This window comes from Schistocerca nitens, chromosome 2 (genome assembly GCF_023898315.1).
Source record: "Schistocerca nitens isolate TAMUIC-IGC-003100 chromosome 2, iqSchNite1.1, whole genome shotgun sequence".
Classification (NCBI taxonomy): Eukaryota; Metazoa; Arthropoda; class Insecta; order Orthoptera; family Acrididae; genus Schistocerca; species Schistocerca nitens.
The window spans coordinates 934,745,309-934,767,999 of NC_064615.1; the positions used below are offsets into that span (position 1 = coordinate 934,745,309).

The following is a 22,691-nucleotide window of genomic DNA, read 5'->3' on the forward strand; positions in this document are numbered from 1 at the left end:
AATGCATCCTTGTGCTCGGTTTCTAAAGTTTCATTTATTTTTCATTTTAATTACCATCTAAAACGGACTATCATTTTTAATATATTTAAGTTTCCATTGTTTGTTGCTTACTCGGAGAAAGCTTTGGAACTGTGCTGTAGTGTTGTACCATTCTTGCACCCAAGCTTCGTGGAGATTGAAGTTATAGTCCACCAGATTGCTAGCTGTACGGAGTGGGGGTTTTCTGGAACGGAGTCTGTTCTTTCAGATAGCAGGTATATTCCCATCAATTGGCAGCTGTTGATTGTTTCAGATTTCGTTATATTCGCTCAGAACGATATTGATTTATCTCAGGTTAGGTGGGAAAATGCAGCTCAGCGCAGGTAGGAAGAATGCTAGAGCAGACTTAATCATGCCACTAAAATCCGCATTGTTTGATTTAGTTGCGCATTTACTAGCTTTGTGCGGCTCCTGCTTATCCAGAAAGGGCCGCAGTATTCTGCCGCTGAGCAGACAAAACCAAGGGCAGATAATAGTAAGATAGAACTTGCAGAAACTAATGATCCACCATATAACTTTTTCAGAATATTGTTTCGTGACACCAGCTTAGCCGCAGTCTTTGTTAGATACAGTTTAAATGACAGCGTTCCGTCAAGTATAACTCCAAGTGGGTATTTGTTACGGGCCAGGCTATTGCCCTGAAGTCAAGTCCAGTTCATGGTTGGCTAAGATATTACTCAGATGAAAGCGTGTGGATTCACTTTTTTTAAGGTTCAGTTAAAGTTGCCATTTACGAAAGTGTTTGCACATTATACTTTGATCTTTTTTATTATATCTCCTGTGACGTCGATATTTTTGTGCTGTGTTGCTATCACCCAGTCATTAGCACCGCCAAACCTTCAGGTTAGTGTATCACGCATGTCTGTATATAAGCTGAAAATAGTAGCGGAGGTAGGACTGAGTCTAAAGGTAGGCCATAGTCAAGGGTCATCTGGTCACTAGCGGCATTGTCTATGATTGCCTCAAATGACCCGTCAGTTAAGTGTGTTTTCAGGAGTTGTGCTATTCCTGTGCGGGGTATTACACAGAGCAACTAATAGACAACACCCTGCCTCCAGACAGTATCACAAACAGCAGGCAGATCAGTAAATACAGCAGAGGTCTGTAGTTACTTCTGGAAGCCAGCTTCTGTGTAAGCTTCAGTTTGGTCGAAATACAGCCTGTTTTGCAGAAACCTTCCCTAGTGTCGCCATACATTTTCTGCTAGACAGTAGCAGCTCACGTAATTCGTACATCATACTCAGAAGGGTCAAAGGACAGTACGTTGAAGGTTATTGTTGGGTTTACCTGGTTTTAAGATACTACTGTGAATAATCGAAAGTAAAAATGAGCATCATAATACTACCAGTGTTTGTTTCCATAAATTAGGATAACACTCCACAGTAACTGGAACTGTGGCAGCTCCAGATCGCCGATCCAATTCACAGATATTAAGAACTTCTAAAGCTCTAATAAATTTAGTATGTACAAATTCTGACTTCCAGCTCAGTGTACTTAAAACGCATTGCTGATCAATAGAACATAAGAAAAACGTCGTTTTATCTGGTAGCCATTGTTTGACACTTCCGTTTTCCACACTTGCACCAGCAAACACAACCAGTACGATTTATCTCGAATTTATTTTATAATGTCCATATGTGATTGTTACAGTCCTTCAGTAAAGAAGATGTTTTGAGTTCGTTGAGGCACAAGTGGACACTCGACCTACAGGAACTGGAAAGCATTCAGAAGAAGTCGTCACATTAATGCTATATCGATATAGCTGTCACGGAGTGATGGTACCATCAGAACACATATAGGCTAAAGCTATTTGCAATCACCCTGCAATTTAATAGTATATGTAGCTTCATAAATATCAGCACATGGGATTTATAAACTTCTAGCTACGTAGCAGTAGAGATATGGGCAAAAACATGTTTTCTCAGCCCCTGCTATATAAGCTGCCCAGAACACCAACTATGTTGTGTGGAAATCGTATCGGCGTGCCTTAACGACCTGCTCTGCATGGCAGCCTATATATAGGGGCCAAAAGAACTGTTTTCAAGCTCAAACGTGTATGCTGAGTGACAGGCCTGATGTCGCAATAGTATAGACCTGCTTTATCAACCTGTTTTGCAATGGGCACAGCTGAGAGAAGGCAGAGGTCGATAGAGGAGAGAAGGGACAAGAGCAGGGCTAGATTGGGAGTGAGTGGTGCAGGAGGGGATGGGCAGATAGAGGGGATGCAGGAGTGGATGGATAGGCAAAGGGAAGAAGAAGAGAGGAGGAGTTGTTGAAAGAGGGGGGGGGAGAGTTTGATGGGCAGAGACGGGGAGAAGATGAGATGGACAGAGAGGGCAAGGAGGTGGTGGGGAGGAGGAGGAGGAGGAGGAGGAGGAGGTTGAGAAGAGGAGTTGGTAATACAGCAGATGAGGAGGAGATGGTAAGAGAGGAGATAAGGAATAGACCTGTGCATTATATTTGACAAAAACATTTGTGGAGGCCCCGTCTGTGGAATGACACAGCTGGGCGAAGGTAGAGATGGGTGGAAGAGGAGACAGAAGGAGAAGTGGGGCAGGAAGAGATGAATAGGGAGAGAGGGGTGGGGGAGATGGGCAGAGAGAGGTGAGGAGAGTAGGGACAGAGAGGTGAGCAGGAGAAGATGTAAGAGATAGGGGGCAGGAAGAGGAGGTTAAGCAGAGACAGGGAAGAGGTGGAGGAGAGGTGGTAGAACAGGGAGATGTGGTAGGAGGGGATGGACAGAGAGAAGAGGTGCTAGGACGGGATAGCAAAGTGTGGGAGGAGGAGTTGATGGAGAGAGAGGGAGAAGAGGATTTGATGGACAGAAGGGCAGGAGGAGGAGGAGTAGGATGGATATTGAGGGTAAAGAAGAGGAGATAGACAGAAGAAAGTCAGAAGATGAGATGGGCAGAGAGAAGAAGGGTGTAGAAGGGGACAGACAAAGGAAGGGGGACAGGAGGATATGGTCAGAGAGAGAGAGATATCGAAGTTCGAGAAGATGGAGGGACAGAGAGAGTAGAGTGAAATAGGTGCACCCTGACAGTGGTGAGGAGGTGTATACGTGTTGTATGCAGAGCAAAGCCCCAGGTAAAAGGCTTCTAAGTAAATAAAATATGACATGGTATAAAAATCTTTTAAGTTTCGCCATAAAATGTTAATAACTTCGGACATCTTCTTCAGCAATTAATTTTTCGTTGTTTTTATTTTATAAATTTTCAATTCGTCCGTCTTTTCGAGTCTGTAATTAATTCGATTGAAGGTGCATATTTGAAACCTAAAATGTAGGCTCAGCCTAACGCACTGGAAGAGCTCTAATTAAACGAGTTTTGAAGGTACCTTTCTTCTTCTTTGGAAAAACCTATACGAAAGAAAGCTCATTCACAGAATATATTTATAAAAGTATTCACTGTCACTAATTAGTGTATAAATGGTAAAAGCAGATAAAAATTAATAAAATACTCGTCACTTTTCCTGTAAGCATGTCCTCTTATAAAAATGTAGGCCATCAGGATTTGTACTTCGGCAAATATAAGCTGCCGTATGTTTAGTGGGAACGTTGGTAGCTACCCAGTGTTAGAAATTCAAATTCTGCCGTGATGACGGGCCGTAATGTACCTAATTTTAGTTGAGATAGAATAGTATTTGTTGGATTTTCGTGTTAAGAAGATGAGATTTTAGTAGAAGCTTAATCCGACGTGCCTGATGTAAAGCTCGTTCTGTATAAGACACTGTTGTGAAAACTTAAGGACGAGATAGATAAAGTAACTAACATATTAATTACTCTGTGGAAACGAAAGATTGTTGCCAGAGCTGTCCCAGTCGTGCACGGAAAGATGGACGTCACCTGCCTTGAAGTCAGCGTGACTACAGCGCCAAATGCGGCTGGCCCCGCAACACGCGCCAATTCAGGGAACGGGAGAAGCCAGTGTATGTTAAAATCGTTCAAATGGCTCTGAGCACTATGGGACTTTACTTCTGAGGTCATCAGTCCTCTAGAACTTAGAACTACTTAAACCTAACTAACCTAAGGACATCACAAACATCCAAGCCCGAGGCAGGATTCGAACCTGCGACCGTAGTGGTCGCGCGGTTCCAGACTGTAGCGCCTAGAACCGCTCGGCCACCCCGGCCGGCCCAGTGTGTGTCAGTCAGCGAGCAGTTACGGCGCACAGTGGTGGTGTTCTTCATAACAACATGGCCCGGAGACGACATTTGCATGACTTCACACGGAGTACAGTCATCAGGAAACTGGAAGGAGGACGAATTGTGACTAATGAAACGCAGGAGTTTGGTATTGCTTACAGCATTGTGTCACGTGTATGGGGAGCGTTCCGAGCTACAAGCATTGCTGTCCGAAGGAGAGAAGGTGGTCTACCGCCTTCAACTACAGCTTGACCGCTACGTTGTGCAGCAATAAAGAAGGAACTCACGTCAAACAAGTGCTGCTACAACCACTTTTATCAGGATGCACGGAATCTCACGCTCTACAGTGGCACGGAAACGAGTAGGTTATGTTTCGTTGACAACCGCGCGTCGGCAGCAACGTTGGCGGTGATGCAAGAGCATAGGGACTGCACCAACGAAGAGTGGGATGGCGTGCTCTTCTCGGATGAGAGCACATTGTCTGAGTAGTGGTTCTGGACGGAGCCTCATCTGGCGAGAGGAGAGAACACGTAATCCACGCGGGGAAATAATCATTTTGGTGGGCCAGTAATAATGGTATGAGGAGGCATAATTTTGCATGGGCGTATAAACCTCCAGATACGTGAATACGGTACACTCATCGGCCAACGTAATTGCGACACAGTATTCCTTCCACATGCGATTCTTCTCAGGGGAACGTCCAGCCCTGACTTCATTTTTATGGAAGAGCGAGAATGACCGTTTCGAACAGCGCAGGTGGAGGATCTTTTGGAATGAAAGGATATTCGGTGAATCGATTGGCCCGCCCGTTCCCCCCACTTAAATCCCATCGAACACAGTTGGGATGCGGGGGCTAGACGTATTGCATACGTCCACATGCACCAACGACTGTCTTGCAGCTTCAACCGCGCCGATGGAGGAATGGAGTGCCTTGCCACAACAACTCCTTACCAACCTTGTGACCAGCTTGGGAGATCGTTGCAGAGCATGCGAGCACACACCCTATTAGGAACCACGCCTCGCCTTTTGTAATGTTCAGAGGATCACCATAAATCGCGGCGACTTCAGTGTAATTATCGTCTTTGAATAAAAGTGTCGTTTCTGTCCGTCTCATTGCTCATTTCTTTCAGTTACCTTCTGTACTGTACTGTAGCATTTCTTCCATTGTATGGTCCAGGTTTCATCGAGCTGTGTTACTGGACAGTGACAAATCATGCGAAAGTTAGTTTCGTCCTTACGTTTAACACACCACTATATTTTTGTGGGCATTTTCGTCATTTGGACGCCCTTTTCAGTGATCGTTGTAAGCCTGTATTGTATAGGCAGTTACAGTTTTCTGTCATTTCCACCCAGATTTCGTTCAAATACATGGCATACGGGGGGCTTGGATAGAAATAAAAAAGAAAAACGAACGTTGGCGCTCCACGTGGCCAAGCGTTTGGAAAAATTGCACTTTCGGCGCAGTTCGGATGAGGCGTGAGCCATTTATGTTAGCGTAGTTTCCGGAGAGCTTTTGGCTCGGGGAATAGTTTGTATAACGGTAATCTGAAGGTCGTGGCGTTGATTCCCCTATGCGTTTACTTTTTATTTTAATTTTTTTTACGTTACTTACACTGAAAATAAGCCGAAATATTGCTCAGTGTATTTTATTTATTAATATCTTCATAAAAGGCATGGAAAGGAAAAGCAAAATAAGATTTATGATTGAAAAAAATTCCAAGAAAGTTTTGTACTTACAGTGTCTATGAGGACTTTGCAATTAACTTTCCAAGAAGAGATTGTAATTAAAACGTACGGAACTTCGTATTATGTTACGTAGTTTAATTTTGATCTTTGAGCAGCCCTCGGCAGCTGCACGCAAACAATAGGTTTCCTGTTTTTACGATGAATATCACCTCAGCACGTGTAATTCAATTGTAAAACAATAAAAGAATTCAATTTTACGTACGAAGCTCTCGTATACACCTTACAATATCGTCCTCGAAATGCATTTGCAATTCCAATTTTCCTTGTCTTTGCTTTTCCTGCTTTTAATGAATATATTAATAATACAATATATAGATCGTTATTTCGGTTTATTTGCGGTATAAGTATCGCAAAAATTGGAAATACATAAATGTTTCCACATACGGATTCGACCTCACGACCCTTGATTTACTGGTCTGAAGTGTTTCCGCTCTGTCAATAACTGTCTGGAAACTACGCTAACGTAAGTGGCTGCTTTGTCGCCCGGCCCTCGCTAAAAGTGCTATTCAAAATTATCGGCAATAGGGAGCTCCCACTTTCGTAACCTTCATTTATGTCCATATACCGTGAATTTGGACGACATGTGTGATGACGAGTAGGTGCGGTCCCCTTGTAAATCAGTAAGTAGGACGAGAACTATTGAAATTGATATACCCACTTCCTACATCAGTATGACAGGTAAGTACGAAAGCCTGATAAATGTAGTTCTCGAATTCTGGAAAGAATACTGCACCGAGAATTACCCACCTAATACAGTTTATGTGGGACGATTTGCTTAAAAGAATAATATGGTTTGTAAGCCTTACTTTTTTTAAGGTGCTGCCATTCATTAAGGGCATGGATATAGCTTAACATGGCTTGCTTCTGTTAGTCTGTCTGTCTTTCGTATTCTGAGTGATTGCTTTTCATGTAGTCCTAGAGCAGAGAAGTTTTCGTGAGTGGTGTGTGTGTGTGTGTTTTCAGTGTTTTTGTAAGCTTTTATTGCCTTTATTTGTTCAGTTTAACAGGTGTGTGATGTCTGTTTTTTCTTTTGTTTGCAGTGTGTTTTGTACCTCTGGGCGCTGAAACTGTGTTACCCAGCCACATTATTCCTATTGCGTGGGAATCACGAATGTAGGCATCTTACAGAATACTTCACATTTAAACAAGAATGTAAGTATCCTATAATTTTGCTATGTAGATCCTTGTAGTTTATCACTTGATTTATATTATTTGCTTTAATTTTATTCTTTGTAAATCCTGTCTGTACGTTTCTCTGATTGTGGCCGCATAATGTGTCTGTCTACAAGGGCTTCTCAGGAGAATGTCAATTTTGCAGTGAAAGTTAACATGTCTGTTACGGTGGCGACCAGTTTTGTGTATTCCATGTTCTTCACCTTGTGCAGAGAAAAAAGATAAATATTCAGCTTTGAAGGTGCTATGCTCTCTCTCTCTCTCTCTCTCTCTCTCTCTCTCTCTCTCTCTCTCTGCTCTCCATAATTCTTAAGCGTGAGAAGTCTGTAGAACAGCCTAGCAGCACCTTAAAATCAATACAGCTGTTGTGTACATACCAGAGTTCGACACATAGAAATACACAGAGGAATAGTAGACACTGCCACCGCCACAAAAAGAAAATCTTCGTTGATCCATTATGGACCGTGGGACAACAGCTGGCATGTATTTCTTGATGAAATAATTTGCCAACAACCGTATGTATTGTAGAAGTATATTTTATGAACTTCTTATTTACTACCAGTTTCGGCATTACATTGATGCCATCTTCAGATCCCACACGTCATAGTCGTGTGTCTGTGTCGCCTGGCCACCAAGAGCTGTTGCATAACGGCATAACGGTTTGATTCACGGATCCAGTTATATGGCTCCTTCCGTGTATAGCGGTTTTACGACTATGACGTGTGGGGCTTGAAGATGGCATCAATTCTGGTAGCACATAAGAAGTTCATACAATAAATTTCTACAGTACATACGGCCGTTGGTAAATTATTGCATCAAGAAATACGAAAAGAAAAGGCGATCGTATTCCGCATGATCAAAACAAAATATGAGGTGAACGTAAATTTGTGAAAACATAACCTAACCGCAAACATAAAATGAGGTGTATCAGTGCAGTGTTAAGAATCAAACGCATGTGTTTATAAGAACTCATGGAAATACGGTAAATCCTCGTTAAATCGAGCCACTGGGTGTGAGTAGAGCTCTTATTTGGTAAGACTCAGTTAACAATAAGAGTGACGGTTTTAAAGACCGTTTATTTAAAAATAGATTCAGAAGTTCATGTCCACAGGATCGTTACAGCAAAGAAAGGTGTTGCACCAGTTAGCATGTTATTTAGTTTGTTTCAGAAATAATGCTCTAGTACAAAATACCGTTTGCATTAAACATATACGGATTACATAAACTACTGTACAACTGTTACTACTGTACATATTTTATTTTCGGAAAAAATCAATAGTTACGTGTTTTTGAGAAAGACGTCTGTTTTTAGCAGCGTATTCCCGCCATCTTCATAGAAGCATAACATCAGCTGGAGTCCCCACATTTTGTTGCTCCACGTGGCACGTTGCTAATTCTAATTCAGGTGTTCTGTTACTATGACCTATATCGGCCTCGTCTTTATCACTAGAATCTTTTATTCCTTTATTTACTATTCCCAAAAGAGCACAGTCGGTCATTTCCTACTAATCGTCTTGGTTCAGCCAGATTTGCGCTTCATTGTCACCTTCATTTTTATATCCAGAAAGCTGTCGTATGAGGTCTGTCAATTGTTCATTTTCTTTTTGTTTTGATAGCGCCATTATTTCTTTCATTATTTTTTCGTTTTCCCAGGACTGTTTCGGTGTTTCTGACTTGATATTGTCCCTAGCTTCTGCAGCCCAGCACCTGTCCGATTTTATCCGTGATATTCTTTTGATATTTTTTAAAGACCTTATAGTCATCCGTCATTCACCTGGGATTAAACGGAGGTTCCGATATCCAGAGGTCGGATTACCGCGGTTTTACTGTAATGTATGAGCCATAAAACGTGAGTTATAAAAGTAATTTAAAACTTGAGAACACAAAATGATCTTGCCAAACAGATTAGTAAGGAAACTCATAGCTGTTGCAGTGACTCGTGAAACTGCTTTAAAATGAAAGGCGTCTGGTCCAAATAAGACATGTATCACAGTCGCTAAGACGAAATAAATTTCATATTACTTGTAAAAATTGGACTAGGAAGAGAGGCCTCATGAAAAGGTAACATCTAAAGCAAGGTCGTTGAACAAAGTACACTGCGATACATCGACAGGCATTACTGTTGTTCACATATTTATAGAAATGGGGCTCGTCGACTCCATGTACAATCACGCGACGTGCTAATATTCAGTTCTTTCGTTGCTTTTAAAGCGTAAAACCTTCCTATAGAATTGCAGCGTTTGGCCGTTGGTACGTAACGTAATTCGTCGATAAATACAACTGTCACTATCAGTTAATCTAATGATAGATTAATGGACTTACTGATATGTACTTTAATTTCCAGTGCGCGCACAGAAAACACACAGCAGCCGGTAATAATGCTGTATTAAGCGGGAGCATTATTCCCAGTAGTGGAAATCTTTTCTCCCAAATACAGAATTGATTACAATGATTATATCAATTTAATTAGTTCTTTATCCGGTTGATTATTATATTCTAAACAATAGCGCAACTTTTCAAAACCGTGCACTCCCGACCAGAAATTCCAGCATGTTGATTCTTCCAAAACATAAAGATAAATTTTGTTTAGACATATCCTTGACAAAAACCCTTTTTGTGCAGGAATGCCGTTTCTAACATTCATGAACCTTATTACAGCTTACTTATTTGTCTCCATCCAGTAGTATGTCCTACTGTCTGAATAAAAGAAAACGGCAAATTCGTTAATTCACTTAAATATCTAAATCATCATGGTAAAAATCGATTAAGAATTCATTGTGTAATGTAACTGGTACAGTGAGTAGCTGTAGTGTCAATGAAATGATTTTCGTTTGTTCCTATTTTGTCCAGGAGTAGACACCATTTTTCGTTTACTTTCCAATCATATCATAATGTCAAGTTTGCAAAGTATACAGGCTGTTCGGAAATTCCCGTTACAATCTTCTGGAACTTGTAGAGGAGAGTGGGTAGGTAATATTTTGAGTAAGAACCCATGTCTGGAAACAACGTTTTACAATCCAGATGTGTATCGCCTCCACGTCTGCTACGGGAAAGAGAAAAGTACCAGAGCTGCTTGTCCTGGTATGCAATAGGGTAGACAGGATCACGTGACTGCGCCAGGCGGATGTTCCGTTGTGTTCTCTTTCGAATTGTTACCTAACCGTTCTACTGCAACACGCCTAATTCAGTTTCTCAAGCAGAAGCGGGTGAGTGAAACTTTCGAATTGAAACTGTCGTACAACGGAAACGGTACATTTACGGACATGGGTTCCTACTCAAAATATTACGTACTCGTTCCCCTCTAAAAGTCCTAGAAGCCTGTAATGGGAATTTCCAAAAACCCTGTATAAAGTTTTCGTGGTGTCACCCTCCGTGGTTGGACTGATCAAATGCCAAGGGAATCTTGATGTCGAGGTGAAGAATAATTGTAGCTGCCAGAAAAGTGATTCCGTAGAAAAACAGAGAAAAGAACGGAACTCAACAATAATTACAACTCTGGTCATCAAAACTGCAATGCCAGTAAGGTTACAAACATCGAAATTTTACATATTGTGCTTATTTAGTATACCAGGGAGAATATGTTATTTACATTATTATATGATTTCGGAGTATACATAGTAGAAAATATAATAAGACAGCGCTACCAACTGTGGTAGCAACAATGAATCTAACCAAACAGGACATGGACTGAACTAAGCTTGGACGACAGCTAAGGGTACGTCATTCCATGGTGCTTCTGCTCTGTGCCAGGGTTCATCAGTCGCAGTGTCTGGCGAGTGGGGGCAGGCCCGTCTCTCGGCAATCCAAGGCCAGATGTCTTTTCCAGGGGTGTGTCTGGAGTGCCTGCTGACCAGTCCAACATTCGAACAGCCTCTGTGTCGAGGTAGGTCAGGAGAACACGGTCAAATTGCGGTCTTGCGTTATCGTAATGGAAGATAACGTCACGGAGACCTGAAGAATACGGAATAGCCCTTGACAGTAAGGGTTACCCGAGCGAGGGGTGGCGGTGTTGTGTATCCAGTGAGATCCCTCACCATCTCGCTCATATGACAATGGCGAATCCAGTTAGTAACGTTCGTTCTCCTTGGAGCCTCTACACACGGATACGTCCACCGTGATACTGTATGCAGAACTGGGGCTCATTTGAAGAGACGACTTGATTTCACTCCTGTCCAGTGTGGCTGCAGCACCACTCGCGGTGCGCCTCTTTCAGTTCTCACTTAAAGGAAAAGCACAATAGGGGTCCCCGTACTAACTGTCCGAAGCGGTCCTCACGTCGTCGCACTATGCGCGTGGATTGTGGATGCACTTCTTGCTACAAGCAATCCCGTTTCACTACTGAAGGCACGTGACGTGCTTGTAAGATTCTGCACCGTGGATCAAACAGTCTTCCCTCTCGGCTGCTTGTCGCTTGACTCCGCTGATACCTTCTATGGTCCTCCTGAACCTGTCGATTCCATATTCGCATTGCACTCAATGGCGAACGTGGTCAGTATCGCGAAACGGTGAACCGTAGTGTCGGTAGGACACGATCCTGTCGCTATTGAATTCCCGCGCGTGCTGATAGATTTTCACCTTTTCTCGCGACTCATAACACGGTCTTCTTTCAAATAACCTATATTCAGATGCATAATCTTTCATTATGTACGGAATGTATGTGGCGTTACTCCTAGTTACTTCCTGCGGCTGTATTGGAATTCAAGTCATTCTCATCCGCGTGTGTGTAGCGCACGTCGGACCAGTTTCACGTGCTTTGCATTCCTCTTCCATTATGTCTTAGGTTTAGTGGCCAGCAGTGTATTACAGGGAATTACAAAAGCTAATTGCCCAGCCCAAGGAATACCGAAAGACGCAAAGCGCATATACAAGTGGCTTTCAATCAGTAAGGTAACAATTTTTTTTTTTTTTTTTTTTTTAAGCAGCTGGGTTTTGTTCAAGACTGCAATTACCGTATTATTCCCCACACTTTCGCTACAATGATCTCCGTTCAGTGCGACGATCTTGGAGCGCCTTATTGGGAGGACCTGTATGCCCGAATGGTATCACTCTTCTTATCGATGTCGGATCCAACGTTTTGCTGCACCAACAACCTCCCTATCATCCACGTACTGCTTCCCGCGGGCAGCATCCGTCGTTGTACCAGAGATGGAAGTCGGGAGGTGAGAGATTCGGAGTACAGGCTGTATGAGGAATAGCAAGTCCAATAAAATTTCGTAAGCTCCTCTTCGGTGTGCAGATCTGTGCGAGGCCTTGCGTTGTCGTGGGTAAGTTCGTTAGCTTGCAGACGCTATTTTGAGGCCTACATGTTGCGCCGCCACCTATCGGAACTTCATGAAACTGCAGGGGCGAAGCGGGAATGTTCCACGATGCCCCTCAAGAAGTTCCTCATTTTTTAACCGAAATTCGCCGAGAGACCAAGGTGTTGCCTTAACTTATTGAACGCCCCTGCTGGTACAAGAAAGGCCTTCGCATCAGAAACACGTGCGCTAATTGTCATGTTGTTCTACAAAAAGTATAACACAAGTATCGAGTATTAATAACTGAACACTTCTAAACTTGTCAATAGAAGGACAAATGTGTGACGTCGTCGGATCTCTGTTACCCGCGCAACGACTGTTTCTGAAGAAGAAACAGCTTTACGATTCAGTACTCAATCCGTTAGCAACCTTCTCGTTAACGTGCGATACTCACAAGGGGAGGCCTCGACGTTTGGAATCGGATTTACCGCAAACTTCGTACACAAAATGTGTAAGCAGTAGTGCGTACTTCTCAAGCGTTATTGAGAAAATCACAAGATAATTTCGGTCGTCAAATATATATCTGAGCATGGCCATTTTTACCATGAAGCTGCGGCAGCCGAGTGGTTAGCGTTCAAGCACCGAAATCGCTGTATGGAGTCCCGATTGTCAGATTTTATTTTTCAACAGCGTCATTTTCTTTACTATTTATATTAGAATTCATATAATGGGAAAAATACGTGTAATCGGATGAACTTTTATTAAATTTACAATGTTATTTGGCAGTCTACAAATTTATACTATCACAAATAATATAATATTCATAACTTTATGTCCCCCCCCCCCCCCCCCCCATGAACCATGGACCTTGCCGTTGGTGGGGAGGCTTGCGTGCTTCAGCGATACAGATAGCCGTACCGTAGGTACAACCACAACGGAGGGGTATCTGTTGAGAGGCCAGACAAACGTGTGGTTCCTGAAGAGGGGCAGCAGCCTTTTCAGTAGTTGCAAGGACAACAGTCTGGATGATTGACTGATCTGGCCCTGTAACACTAACCAAAACGGCCTTGCTGTCTTGGTACTGCGAACGGCTGAAGGCAAGGGGAAACTATAGCAGTAATTTTTCCCGAGGGCATGCAGCTTTACTGTATGATTAAATGATGGCGTCCTCTTGGGTAAAATATTCCGGAGGTAAGATAGTCCCTCATTCGGATCTCCGGGCGGGGACTACTCAAGAGGATGTCGTTATCAGGAGAAAGAAAACTGGCGTTCTACGGATCGGAGCGTGGAATGTCAGGTCCCTTAATCGGGCAGGTAGGTTAGAAAATTTGAAAAGGGAAATGGATAGGTTTAAGTTAGATATAGTGGGAATTAGTGAAGTTCGGTGGCAGGAGGAACAAGACTTCTGGTCAGGTGACTACAGGGTTATAAACACAAAATCAAATAGGGGTAATGCACGAGTAGGTTTAATAATGAATAGGAAAATAGGAACGCGGCTAAGCTACTACAAACAGCTTAGTGAACGCATTATTGTGGCCAATATAGATACGAAGCCCACACCTACTACAGTAGTACAAGTTTATATGCCAACTAGCTCTGCAGATGACGAAGAAATTGAAGAAATGTATGATGAAATAAAAGAAATTATTCAGATAGTGAAGGGAGACGAAAATTTAATAGTCTTGGGTGACTGGAATTCGAGTGTAGGAAAAGGGAGAGAAGGAAACGTAGTAGGTGAATATGGATTGGGGCTAAGAAATGAAAGAGGAAGCCGCCTGGTAGGATTTTGCACAGAGCACAACTTAATCATAGCTAACACTTGGTTTAATAATCATGATAGAAGGTTGTATACATGGAAGAACCCTGGAGATACTAAAAGGTATCAGATAGATTATATAATGGTAAGACAGAGATTTAGGAACCAGGTTTTAAATTGTAAGTCATTTCTAGGGGCAGATGTGAACTCTGACCACAATCTGTAGATTAAAACTGAAGAAACTGCAAAAAGGTGGGAATTTAAGGAGATGGGACCTGGATAAACTGAAAGAACCAGAGGTTGTAGAGAGTTTCAGGGAGAGCATAAGGGAACAATTGACAGCAATGGGGGAAAGAAATACAGTAGAAGAAGAAGAATGGGTAGCTTTGAGGGATGAAGTAGTGAAGGCAGCAGAGGATCAAGTAGGTAAAAAGACGAGGGCTAGTAGAAACCCTTGGTAACAGAAGAAATATTGAATTTAATTGATGAAAGGAGAAAATATAAAAATGCAGTAAATGAAGCAGGCAAAAAGGAATACAAACGTCTCAAAAATGAGATCGACAGGAAGTGCAAAATGGCTAAGCAGGGATGGCTAGAGGACAAATGTAAGGATGTAGAGGCTTATCTCACTAGGGGTAAGATAGATACTGCCTACAGGAAAATTAAAGAGACTTTTGGAGAGAAGATAACCACTTGTATGAACATAAAGAGCTCAGATGGAAACCCAGTTCTAAGCAAAGAAGGGAAAGGAGAAAGGTGGAAGGAGTATATAGAGGGTCTATACAAGGGCTATGTACTTGAGGACAATATTATGGAAATGGAAGAGGATGTAGATGAAGATGAAATGGGAGATACGATACTGCTTGAAGAGTTTGACAGAGCACTGAAAGACCTGAGTTGAAACAAGGCCCCCGGAGTAGACAACATTCCATTGGAACTACTGATGGCCTTGGGAGAGCCAGTCCTGACAAAACTCTACCATCTGGTGAGCAAGATGTATGAAACAGGCGAAATACCCTCAGACTTCAAGAAGAATATAATAATTCCAATCCCAAAGAAAGCAGGTGTTGACAGATGTGAGAATTACCGAACAATCAGTTTAATAAGCCACAGCTGCAAAATACTAACACGAATTCTTTACAGACGAATGGAAAAACTAGCACAAGCCGACCTCGGGGAAGATCCGTTTGGATTCCGTAGAAATGTTGGAACACGTGAGGCAATACTGACCTTACGACTTATCTTAGAAGAAAGATTAAGGAAAGGCAAACCTACGTTTCTAGCATTTGTAGACTTAGAGAAAGCTTTTGACAATGCTGACTGGAATACTCTCTTTAAAATTCTAAAGGTGGCAGGGGTAAAATACAGGGAGCCGAAGGGCTATTTACAATTCGTACAGAAACCAGATGGCAGTTATAAGAGTCGAGGGCCATGAAAGGAAAGCAGTGGTTGGGAAGGGAGTAAGACAGGGTTGTAGCCTCTCCCCGATGTTATTCAATCTGTATATTGAGCAAGCAGTAAAGGAAACAAAAGAAAAATTCGGAATAGGTATTAAAATCCATGGAGAAGAAATAAAAACTTCGAGGTTCGCCGATGACATTGTAATTCTGTCAGAGACAGCAAAGGACTTGAAAGAGTAGTTGAACGGAATGGATGGTGTCTTGAAAGGAGGATATAAGATGAACATCAACAAAAGCAAAACGAGGATAATGGAATGTAGTCGAATTAAGTCGGGTGATGTTGAGGGTATTAGATTAGGAAATGAGACACTTAAAGTAGTAAAGGAGTTTTGCTATTTGGGGGGCAAAATAACTGATGATGGTCGAAGTAGAGAGGATATAAAATGTAGACTGGCAATGGCAAGGAAAGCGTTTCTGAAGAAGAGAAATTTGTTAACATCGAATATAGATTTAAGTGTCAGGAAGTCATTTCTGAAAGTATTTGTATGGAGTGTAGCCATGTATGGAAGTGAAACATGGACGGTAAATAGTGTGGACAAGAAGAGAATAGAAGCTTTCGAAATGTGGTGTTACAGAAGAATGCTGAAGATTAGATGGGTAGATCACATAACTAATGAGGAGGTATTGAATAGAATTGGGGAGAAGAGGAGATTGTGGCACAACTTGACAAGAAGAAGGGATCGGTTGGTAGGCCATGTTCTGAGACATCGAGGGATCACCAATTTAGTATTGGAGGGCAGCATGGAGGGTAAAAATCGTAGGGGGAGACCAAGAGATGCATACACTAAGCAGATTCAGAAGGATGTAGGTTGCAGTAGGTACTGGGAGATGAAGCAGCCTGCACAGGATAGAGTAGCATGGAGAGCTGCATCAAACCAGTCTCAGGACTGAAGACCACAACAACAACAAACTTTGTTTTCCATGTTTTGACGAAAAATACCATCCTGCAACTTGTACTCGTAATGTCGACAGCGACGATTAATTGTACATCTTTCGAAAGCCATGTGAGCCGCTCAAAACTTACAGGTAACAGGTAGTTTCGGGCTCCTTCCAGGTATAAGGGATTTCTCAAAACACGGACAAGCATACATTTTCGATATCACTTTATGCGTTTGTTCGTTTACTAGTCGATAGATATGAATATACAACGCGCAGGTACATATTTGACGACCGAAATTATCTTGCGATTTTCTCAATAACGCTTGAGAAGTACGCGCTACTGCTTACACATTTTGTTGTCCTCTTGGAGTGCTACGAGCGTACGAAGTTTGCAGTAAATCCGCGTTCCAAACGTCGAGGCCTCCCCTTGTCAGTTCGCCTTGTAGAAACTAATAGCCTAATCACTTTCCTCCACACTTCCGCTGCCTGCATCAGACATTGCATAACGTAAAATAAAGTTATTTCCACAGAGAAATAAAACCCAACTGAGGACACATCAGAAGGCACGACGTAACTTATCCTCTGTTGTTGAAAGTAGCCAGCCTATAGGTAGATAGCTGTCAGTTACTTTGTTTTCCTGAACCGGGTATGTAAGCTGATACATAGGTACCCGTTCACACCACTACCATCTGCTTATCGTAATATTGGTAATCTTAAAAGTATCAAAGGGTAATACTCTGAAATCATTGCATGAAATCGGCTACACGTGCATCAGGGGAAACGAATGGAAGACTTCGAGGAGTATGGACGATTTCGGGAAGCTTCAGAGTGATCATTAACGACACTATTGCGACTAATGGAGGCGCTGGGATCCATAGGATCCTAAAGCAAACTACCGTCGTCTTTGAGCTTGTATCATGTATGCGTGCTACTGGCATCTGTTGATCTTAAGGCGAATGAGCGTTATCACTCCTGTACCCCTACGTTGTATATGTGAATATTTGCGAAAAGCTTTCTCACCGAGTTCGCTGATATTCACCTCCATACTGGCCCAAAGCTGTAGAAATGCTCAACGGCTACATTGACGCCTATTGCTTCAAAAAAGCTGGAAGCTCTTCAAGGAAATCCCCACCTTACGTTCCATGGTTTCAGCATTCCATTCTGTAAAATAGACGTTGAGGGTATAAGAACCTATACGGATATTTATCGACTCAATACCAAACCAAAAGATGATGATCTTGGTAACAGTGTGCATTGCAGAAATTTTACGTTGATGCTGTTTCCAGCATCTTGTCATGAACTGTTGTTTAAAGTAACATATTCTTCATTGGAGTAGTGTACTCCAACCACCCTCTTCAAGTCATATTGAGGGAAACAACAATTCATTATTTCGCCACTGTCTATAGATGCCTTGCTAAACCCAGTGCCCAAATACGTAGGTGTAAGGTAAATATCTACCTTGAAACCCGAAGACTTAACGGTACTACCAGATTAAACTTGAAACACATAGACTTAACAAAACTACTAGATTTCTTGCCTAAAGTGAACAGACAGTGTTATCTGAACCTCAAGCCAAAGAGTGTGCTTAATGAAAGTGGTGATAACGAGGACAATAAAGTGTTGGGGTAGGTCACAATTGTGTGTGTGTGTGTGTGTGTGTGTGTGTGTGTGTGTGTTGCATTTAGTATCTGTTCCTTATATTCCAATTGTAGTTTCGCGTTAATTACAAACTATGGAACAGTCAGAAAGACCTATATATGTTAAATTTTTGGATTAACGTTAATAATAATTTTAAATATTAATTAATATTTAATAACATAAATTGGGCACAGTATTTTTTATGAGGATAATGCGATGTTCAAACTTTGTAAAAAAAAAAGTCAAGCCTATGAGACTTACGGTTTGCCAACGATTTCGATATTCACAAACATCTGTTTTTCTCTTAGTTTTGTGTATATGCTTTAGGCCCTTACGATCCTCAGTGTCTCAATTTTACAGTAGTTCTCCAGTATTTGGAATCACTATCAAATGGGAAAGACATCGAACAAATTTAGGAACACATTGCTAGGGACTGTAACTGTTCAGATAGTCCACGCAGAAACTTAATATGAGAAGCGTAACAGAAGTTAAATCTGTATTTTCAGTGTCCGTCCAACCAAACTGTTTCCAAAAAATCTCTGCCCAAAAGCCGTTGTTATTTACTGGACAAATGTCTTCCAGTGTGAGAGGTTCATCTGGCAAGCTGCAATGCAGTAGGTGGCTCTACCTCCCATTCCTCTACACCTACTTCATTCGGCAGGAGGGCCACTTCTGTATATTTGTTTTTCAGCTTGACAGCCCCACCGTCACGCTATTCGAACTTAGCAACAAGGTGCTGGGGAGTCCACTGCCAGAGGCAGTCTCTTCCCGTAGGAAGATGTCCGGGATCGCCAGTTCTGCCCTTCATGTTTCCAGCCGCGAGGACCTGCGTTCTTTGGATGACACTTTCCGTGGATCGCAGGCGTCTGTCAGCGGCCCTTAGCATTGCTCTCCAAGCCTCAGGGTGCGACCAGTGTCAGCCTTGATATTACGGCTATGAATAGCGCTGGTGTCGCTCGCCTCTCCACATCGCACTGAGTTGTCGTAGAGCTTCTCTGTTACTTAAATGGAAAGCGCAGACTTGCTTCTTGACTTGGTTTGCTGAAGGTATGAATTGAAGCTTGTGTTGGGAAGGGCACTCGACTTGGGCTGTTCGTTCAGCAATGTTGACCTGAGTGTTAGGGTGGTGTAATAGTTAGCATTTCTGTCCAGTAAGCAAGAAGACCCGGATTCCAGTCCCGGCCGTGGCACAAATTTTAATTCATTTCTTCTGCTTACATCATGCCTCGAGGAAAATTTAATTATAACATCTATGAAATTTCGTTGTTAAAAGTAGCATTGAAAATGGCCTTTTTTGGTCATTCCGTTTATTTACATTCTTCATTCGTACTTGTTTGCCGGTTATAGAAAGATAAGCCGCAGACATAAGCCACCCCTCCCGGGGAGCGCACGATCATGGAAATCCATCTTTGTGAAGGTTTCTTGTTTGCGCCCCACGGAGGTTATATTCATCAGATCTGTCTAAGAGAGGCGACGGTGTTCTCGTGAAACCATGATGGATAAATGTAGAGAATGAATTTTCGAATTAGACTGTGCAACAGTTCTGCTGCCTCCGCCGTATATCTCGGTTAGTGACCACAACAGTAAGATACCTGTTTTCCCCTCTTCGTACACAAATTGAGTAGGGCAAGGAGTAGCCAGTGTTTTTGTGAAAGGCCTCCTCCTATGCGCTGTACGGTGATTCGCGTATTGTGTAATGTGTTTGTATAACGTAGAAGTGAAACCGCAACTGAATTCCTAGGGAAACATCTCAAACAGACATTACGCTTGCAGACCGGTGTGATGGGTGCTGGGAATATAGGCATGTGTCGTTTCTGTTCTCGTGGATTTCTTTTAACCATTTAAGAGGTGGTGTGCGTTGTTGGGCAGGTACACGGAGGGAGGGAGTGAGGTGCTGTACCTGTCCGTGACGGAAGAGCAGGTGGGGCGCTCCATTTGCAATGCAAACGCCAACGGCGCGCCTCCGCCGGCCGCCTTGACACGCAGCGCCCTGGCCTTCTCATCTCATCTCATCCCATCCCATCCCGTCCCGTCCCATCCCGGCCCATCACGCTTATCTGCCGGCGTTAATGAGTTGCGGTTAATTTTTACGGGTAATGGCCCGCGGAGGTAAACTCGGTGCAGCACCCTTCCGCACGCCCTTCCAGCAGCTGTCTCCCCGGGGGCGCCAACTGCGGCACCACAGCGGCAAACTCATTAGCGGTTGCAGATTAGTGCGGCCTCTCAGAAGCGTCATCGTGCTGGCGCTGCCTTTAAAGCGCTGGCGTGGTCCCCCCCCCCTTCCCCGCCTCCTCCTCCTCCTCCTCCTCCTCCTCCTCCTCCCCCCCTCCCCCCTACTTACTTCTATTATTCGCAGTGTTATGTTTTTCTTATAACTCGAAAAAATTCGATGGAAGTCAGTAATGATAGCTTGATTCATAAACGGTGCGAAAAGTTCTCAAGAGGGCCACTGAAGAGACAGAAACCTCTCCCGTCTGCCACTTAAGCTTTGAACCTTAAAATTTTGCGGAGCAGTCGGAAGTATCAAAACAAGTATTACTACGCGAAGAAAAGGGTGGTTTTCTGTGTGGTCAGTGCTCGTAACTTAATTGGCAGAAGTATTGAAACATAAAATGGTTCTTTAATAGAACTGTGTAGTTTTTGGTGGCTTTTGAGAGTATTTGAAAACAGGCATATAATGCCAAGACGTCTGGTGTAATTTATAGTGAAACATTTCGGGAAAAAGTATAATATTCGTTAACTTCACAAGAAAGAAGACAGAGAAGACATAGAAAAGCTGTAAACTGGCCAGATTCCTCTCCATAATGTAAAGACTATTCACTCAGATTATCTCAAACGACATAGAAAAAAAACAATAGAGTTTAGTGGAACAAACTAAAAAGCTGGCTTTATTCGTAGCAGCAGTTGCAGCATTATTTACCGTTGGCAAGACGTTAACGAGATTACAGATCGTAGCAGTGAATATGAATTGTCACTTTGTCCGGGATACACAAGTTTTGAGGAAACTGCTGCTGCTGCTGCTGCTGCTGCTGCTGCTGCTGCTGCTGATGATGATGATGATGATGGCTATGATTAAGATGATGATTCCAATTTTTTTTTTTAATTATGAAGGCCGAGACGGCCGACACATGACAAACTGCCCCTGTTCTTAGCATACCAAAACGAAACGACTGATACACGTGACTTAAGCATTTAGCACATTCTGCACATCTTTCATGCAAAAGGCATTATTACAACGTGCAATAGTCGTTGTAAAAAAATGTAAATGTACAATTAAATGCAGATATTTAAAAATTGTAATAAAATTTTGTTCAAATCGTATGCTGCACGTGATGATAATCACGTGTTCATACACACCTGGACAGACTGTCTTGAGTGAGTTCAAATGGTTCAAATGGCTCTGAGCACTATGGGACTTACCTTCTAAGGTCATCAGTCCCCTAGAACTTAGAACTACTTAAACCTAACTAACCTAAGGACATCACACACATCCATGCCCGAGGCAGGATTCGAACCTGCGACCGTAGCGGATACGCGGTTCCAGACTGTAGCGCCTAGAACCGCTCGGCCACCCCGGCCGGCTCTTGAGTGGGAATTTGAGTATCTCTCATAGCCTCTTCAGCTGCGGTGCAGTCTTCCAGTGATTGTATAGCAACGATCGTGGAGGTGCCACAAGTAAGGTAGAGCAGAAATGCCCTACGTCTCTTACACTTGTTACCCCGTTTGGTCGCACCGTGTTTCTGCAAGTGAAGATTGGACTAGGCACCACCCTCATCTTGGTCCATACATGCTGAGTGGGGGACATGTCTCGTGATCCTCCTGATTAGTGTTGTTAAACTCCTTGGAGAGTATTGGCTAGTGTGTGTGCGAAGGAGAGTGAGTCCAAAAGTTGTAGGATCGGCAACAGAATAAGCTGTATGATGATCTGGCCATATCTTGAACCAGACTTCTAGTTATTTTAGGCTATGATTCTTTGCGATATGTTGAAAACAGTTAGTCCTGTATGCTATGCTAGATACACACCGGTAATTTATAGACCGGTAATTCTCAGACTCCTCGTCAACACCGCACTTTCAAACTACTATCATTGACTCCACTATAAAAACTGCTCTCGTCGTCGAATTTGAATTGGCGCCATTCTTCGCAGTTGCGTCATTGCCTGTTCGATCGGTATCGATTTTGTCAGTGATAGACAAGAGAGAAACATCCTTAACTGCAGATCAACTTCCAGACTATCGTCCCTCGTAGTTAAGCTGATGCGGCACTGGTTCTAATTTGTGTTGCAGTAGCCGTAAAATAGGCAAAGGATGTTTCTCTGAGACTTGAAACTGTATGCAACTGCCGTCTGTATACTAACAATAAAACCATCGTGTATGGCTGTTCGTCTGTCTGAACAACTAATCTCCAAAAACTACTTGACCAATTGTCATGGCGGTTTCACAGGTAACTTGGGTGTAGCTTGGGGCAACATATAGCCTAAGATTTCATTAAAATCGGAACGCTAAAATAAATTTATCGTAATGTAAAGTTTCATCTAAAATCGTCTGCTCAGCTTAGTAGTTCGGATGTTTAATCGTCAAGGCGTAGTAACTAAAGAGGTAATAAATGGCGCTGTTAGTT

General features: G+C 42.7%; 1 protein-coding gene across 3 annotated transcripts in view; it reads left to right on the plus strand.

Annotated features, from left to right (window-relative positions):
• LOC126237259 (serine/threonine-protein phosphatase 2B catalytic subunit 2-like) overlaps window positions 1-22,691 on the plus strand; it is an 824,140-nt gene that overhangs the window by 605,741 nt on the left and 195,708 nt on the right. For all 3 annotated transcript variants that reach the window (XM_049947183.1, XM_049947182.1, XM_049947184.1), the window contains exon 4: window positions 6,969-7,080. In XM_049947183.1, the coding sequence (XP_049803140.1) occupies window positions 6,969-7,080 (112 nt within the window). The remainder of the gene's footprint in view (window positions 1-6,968; window positions 7,081-22,691) is intronic.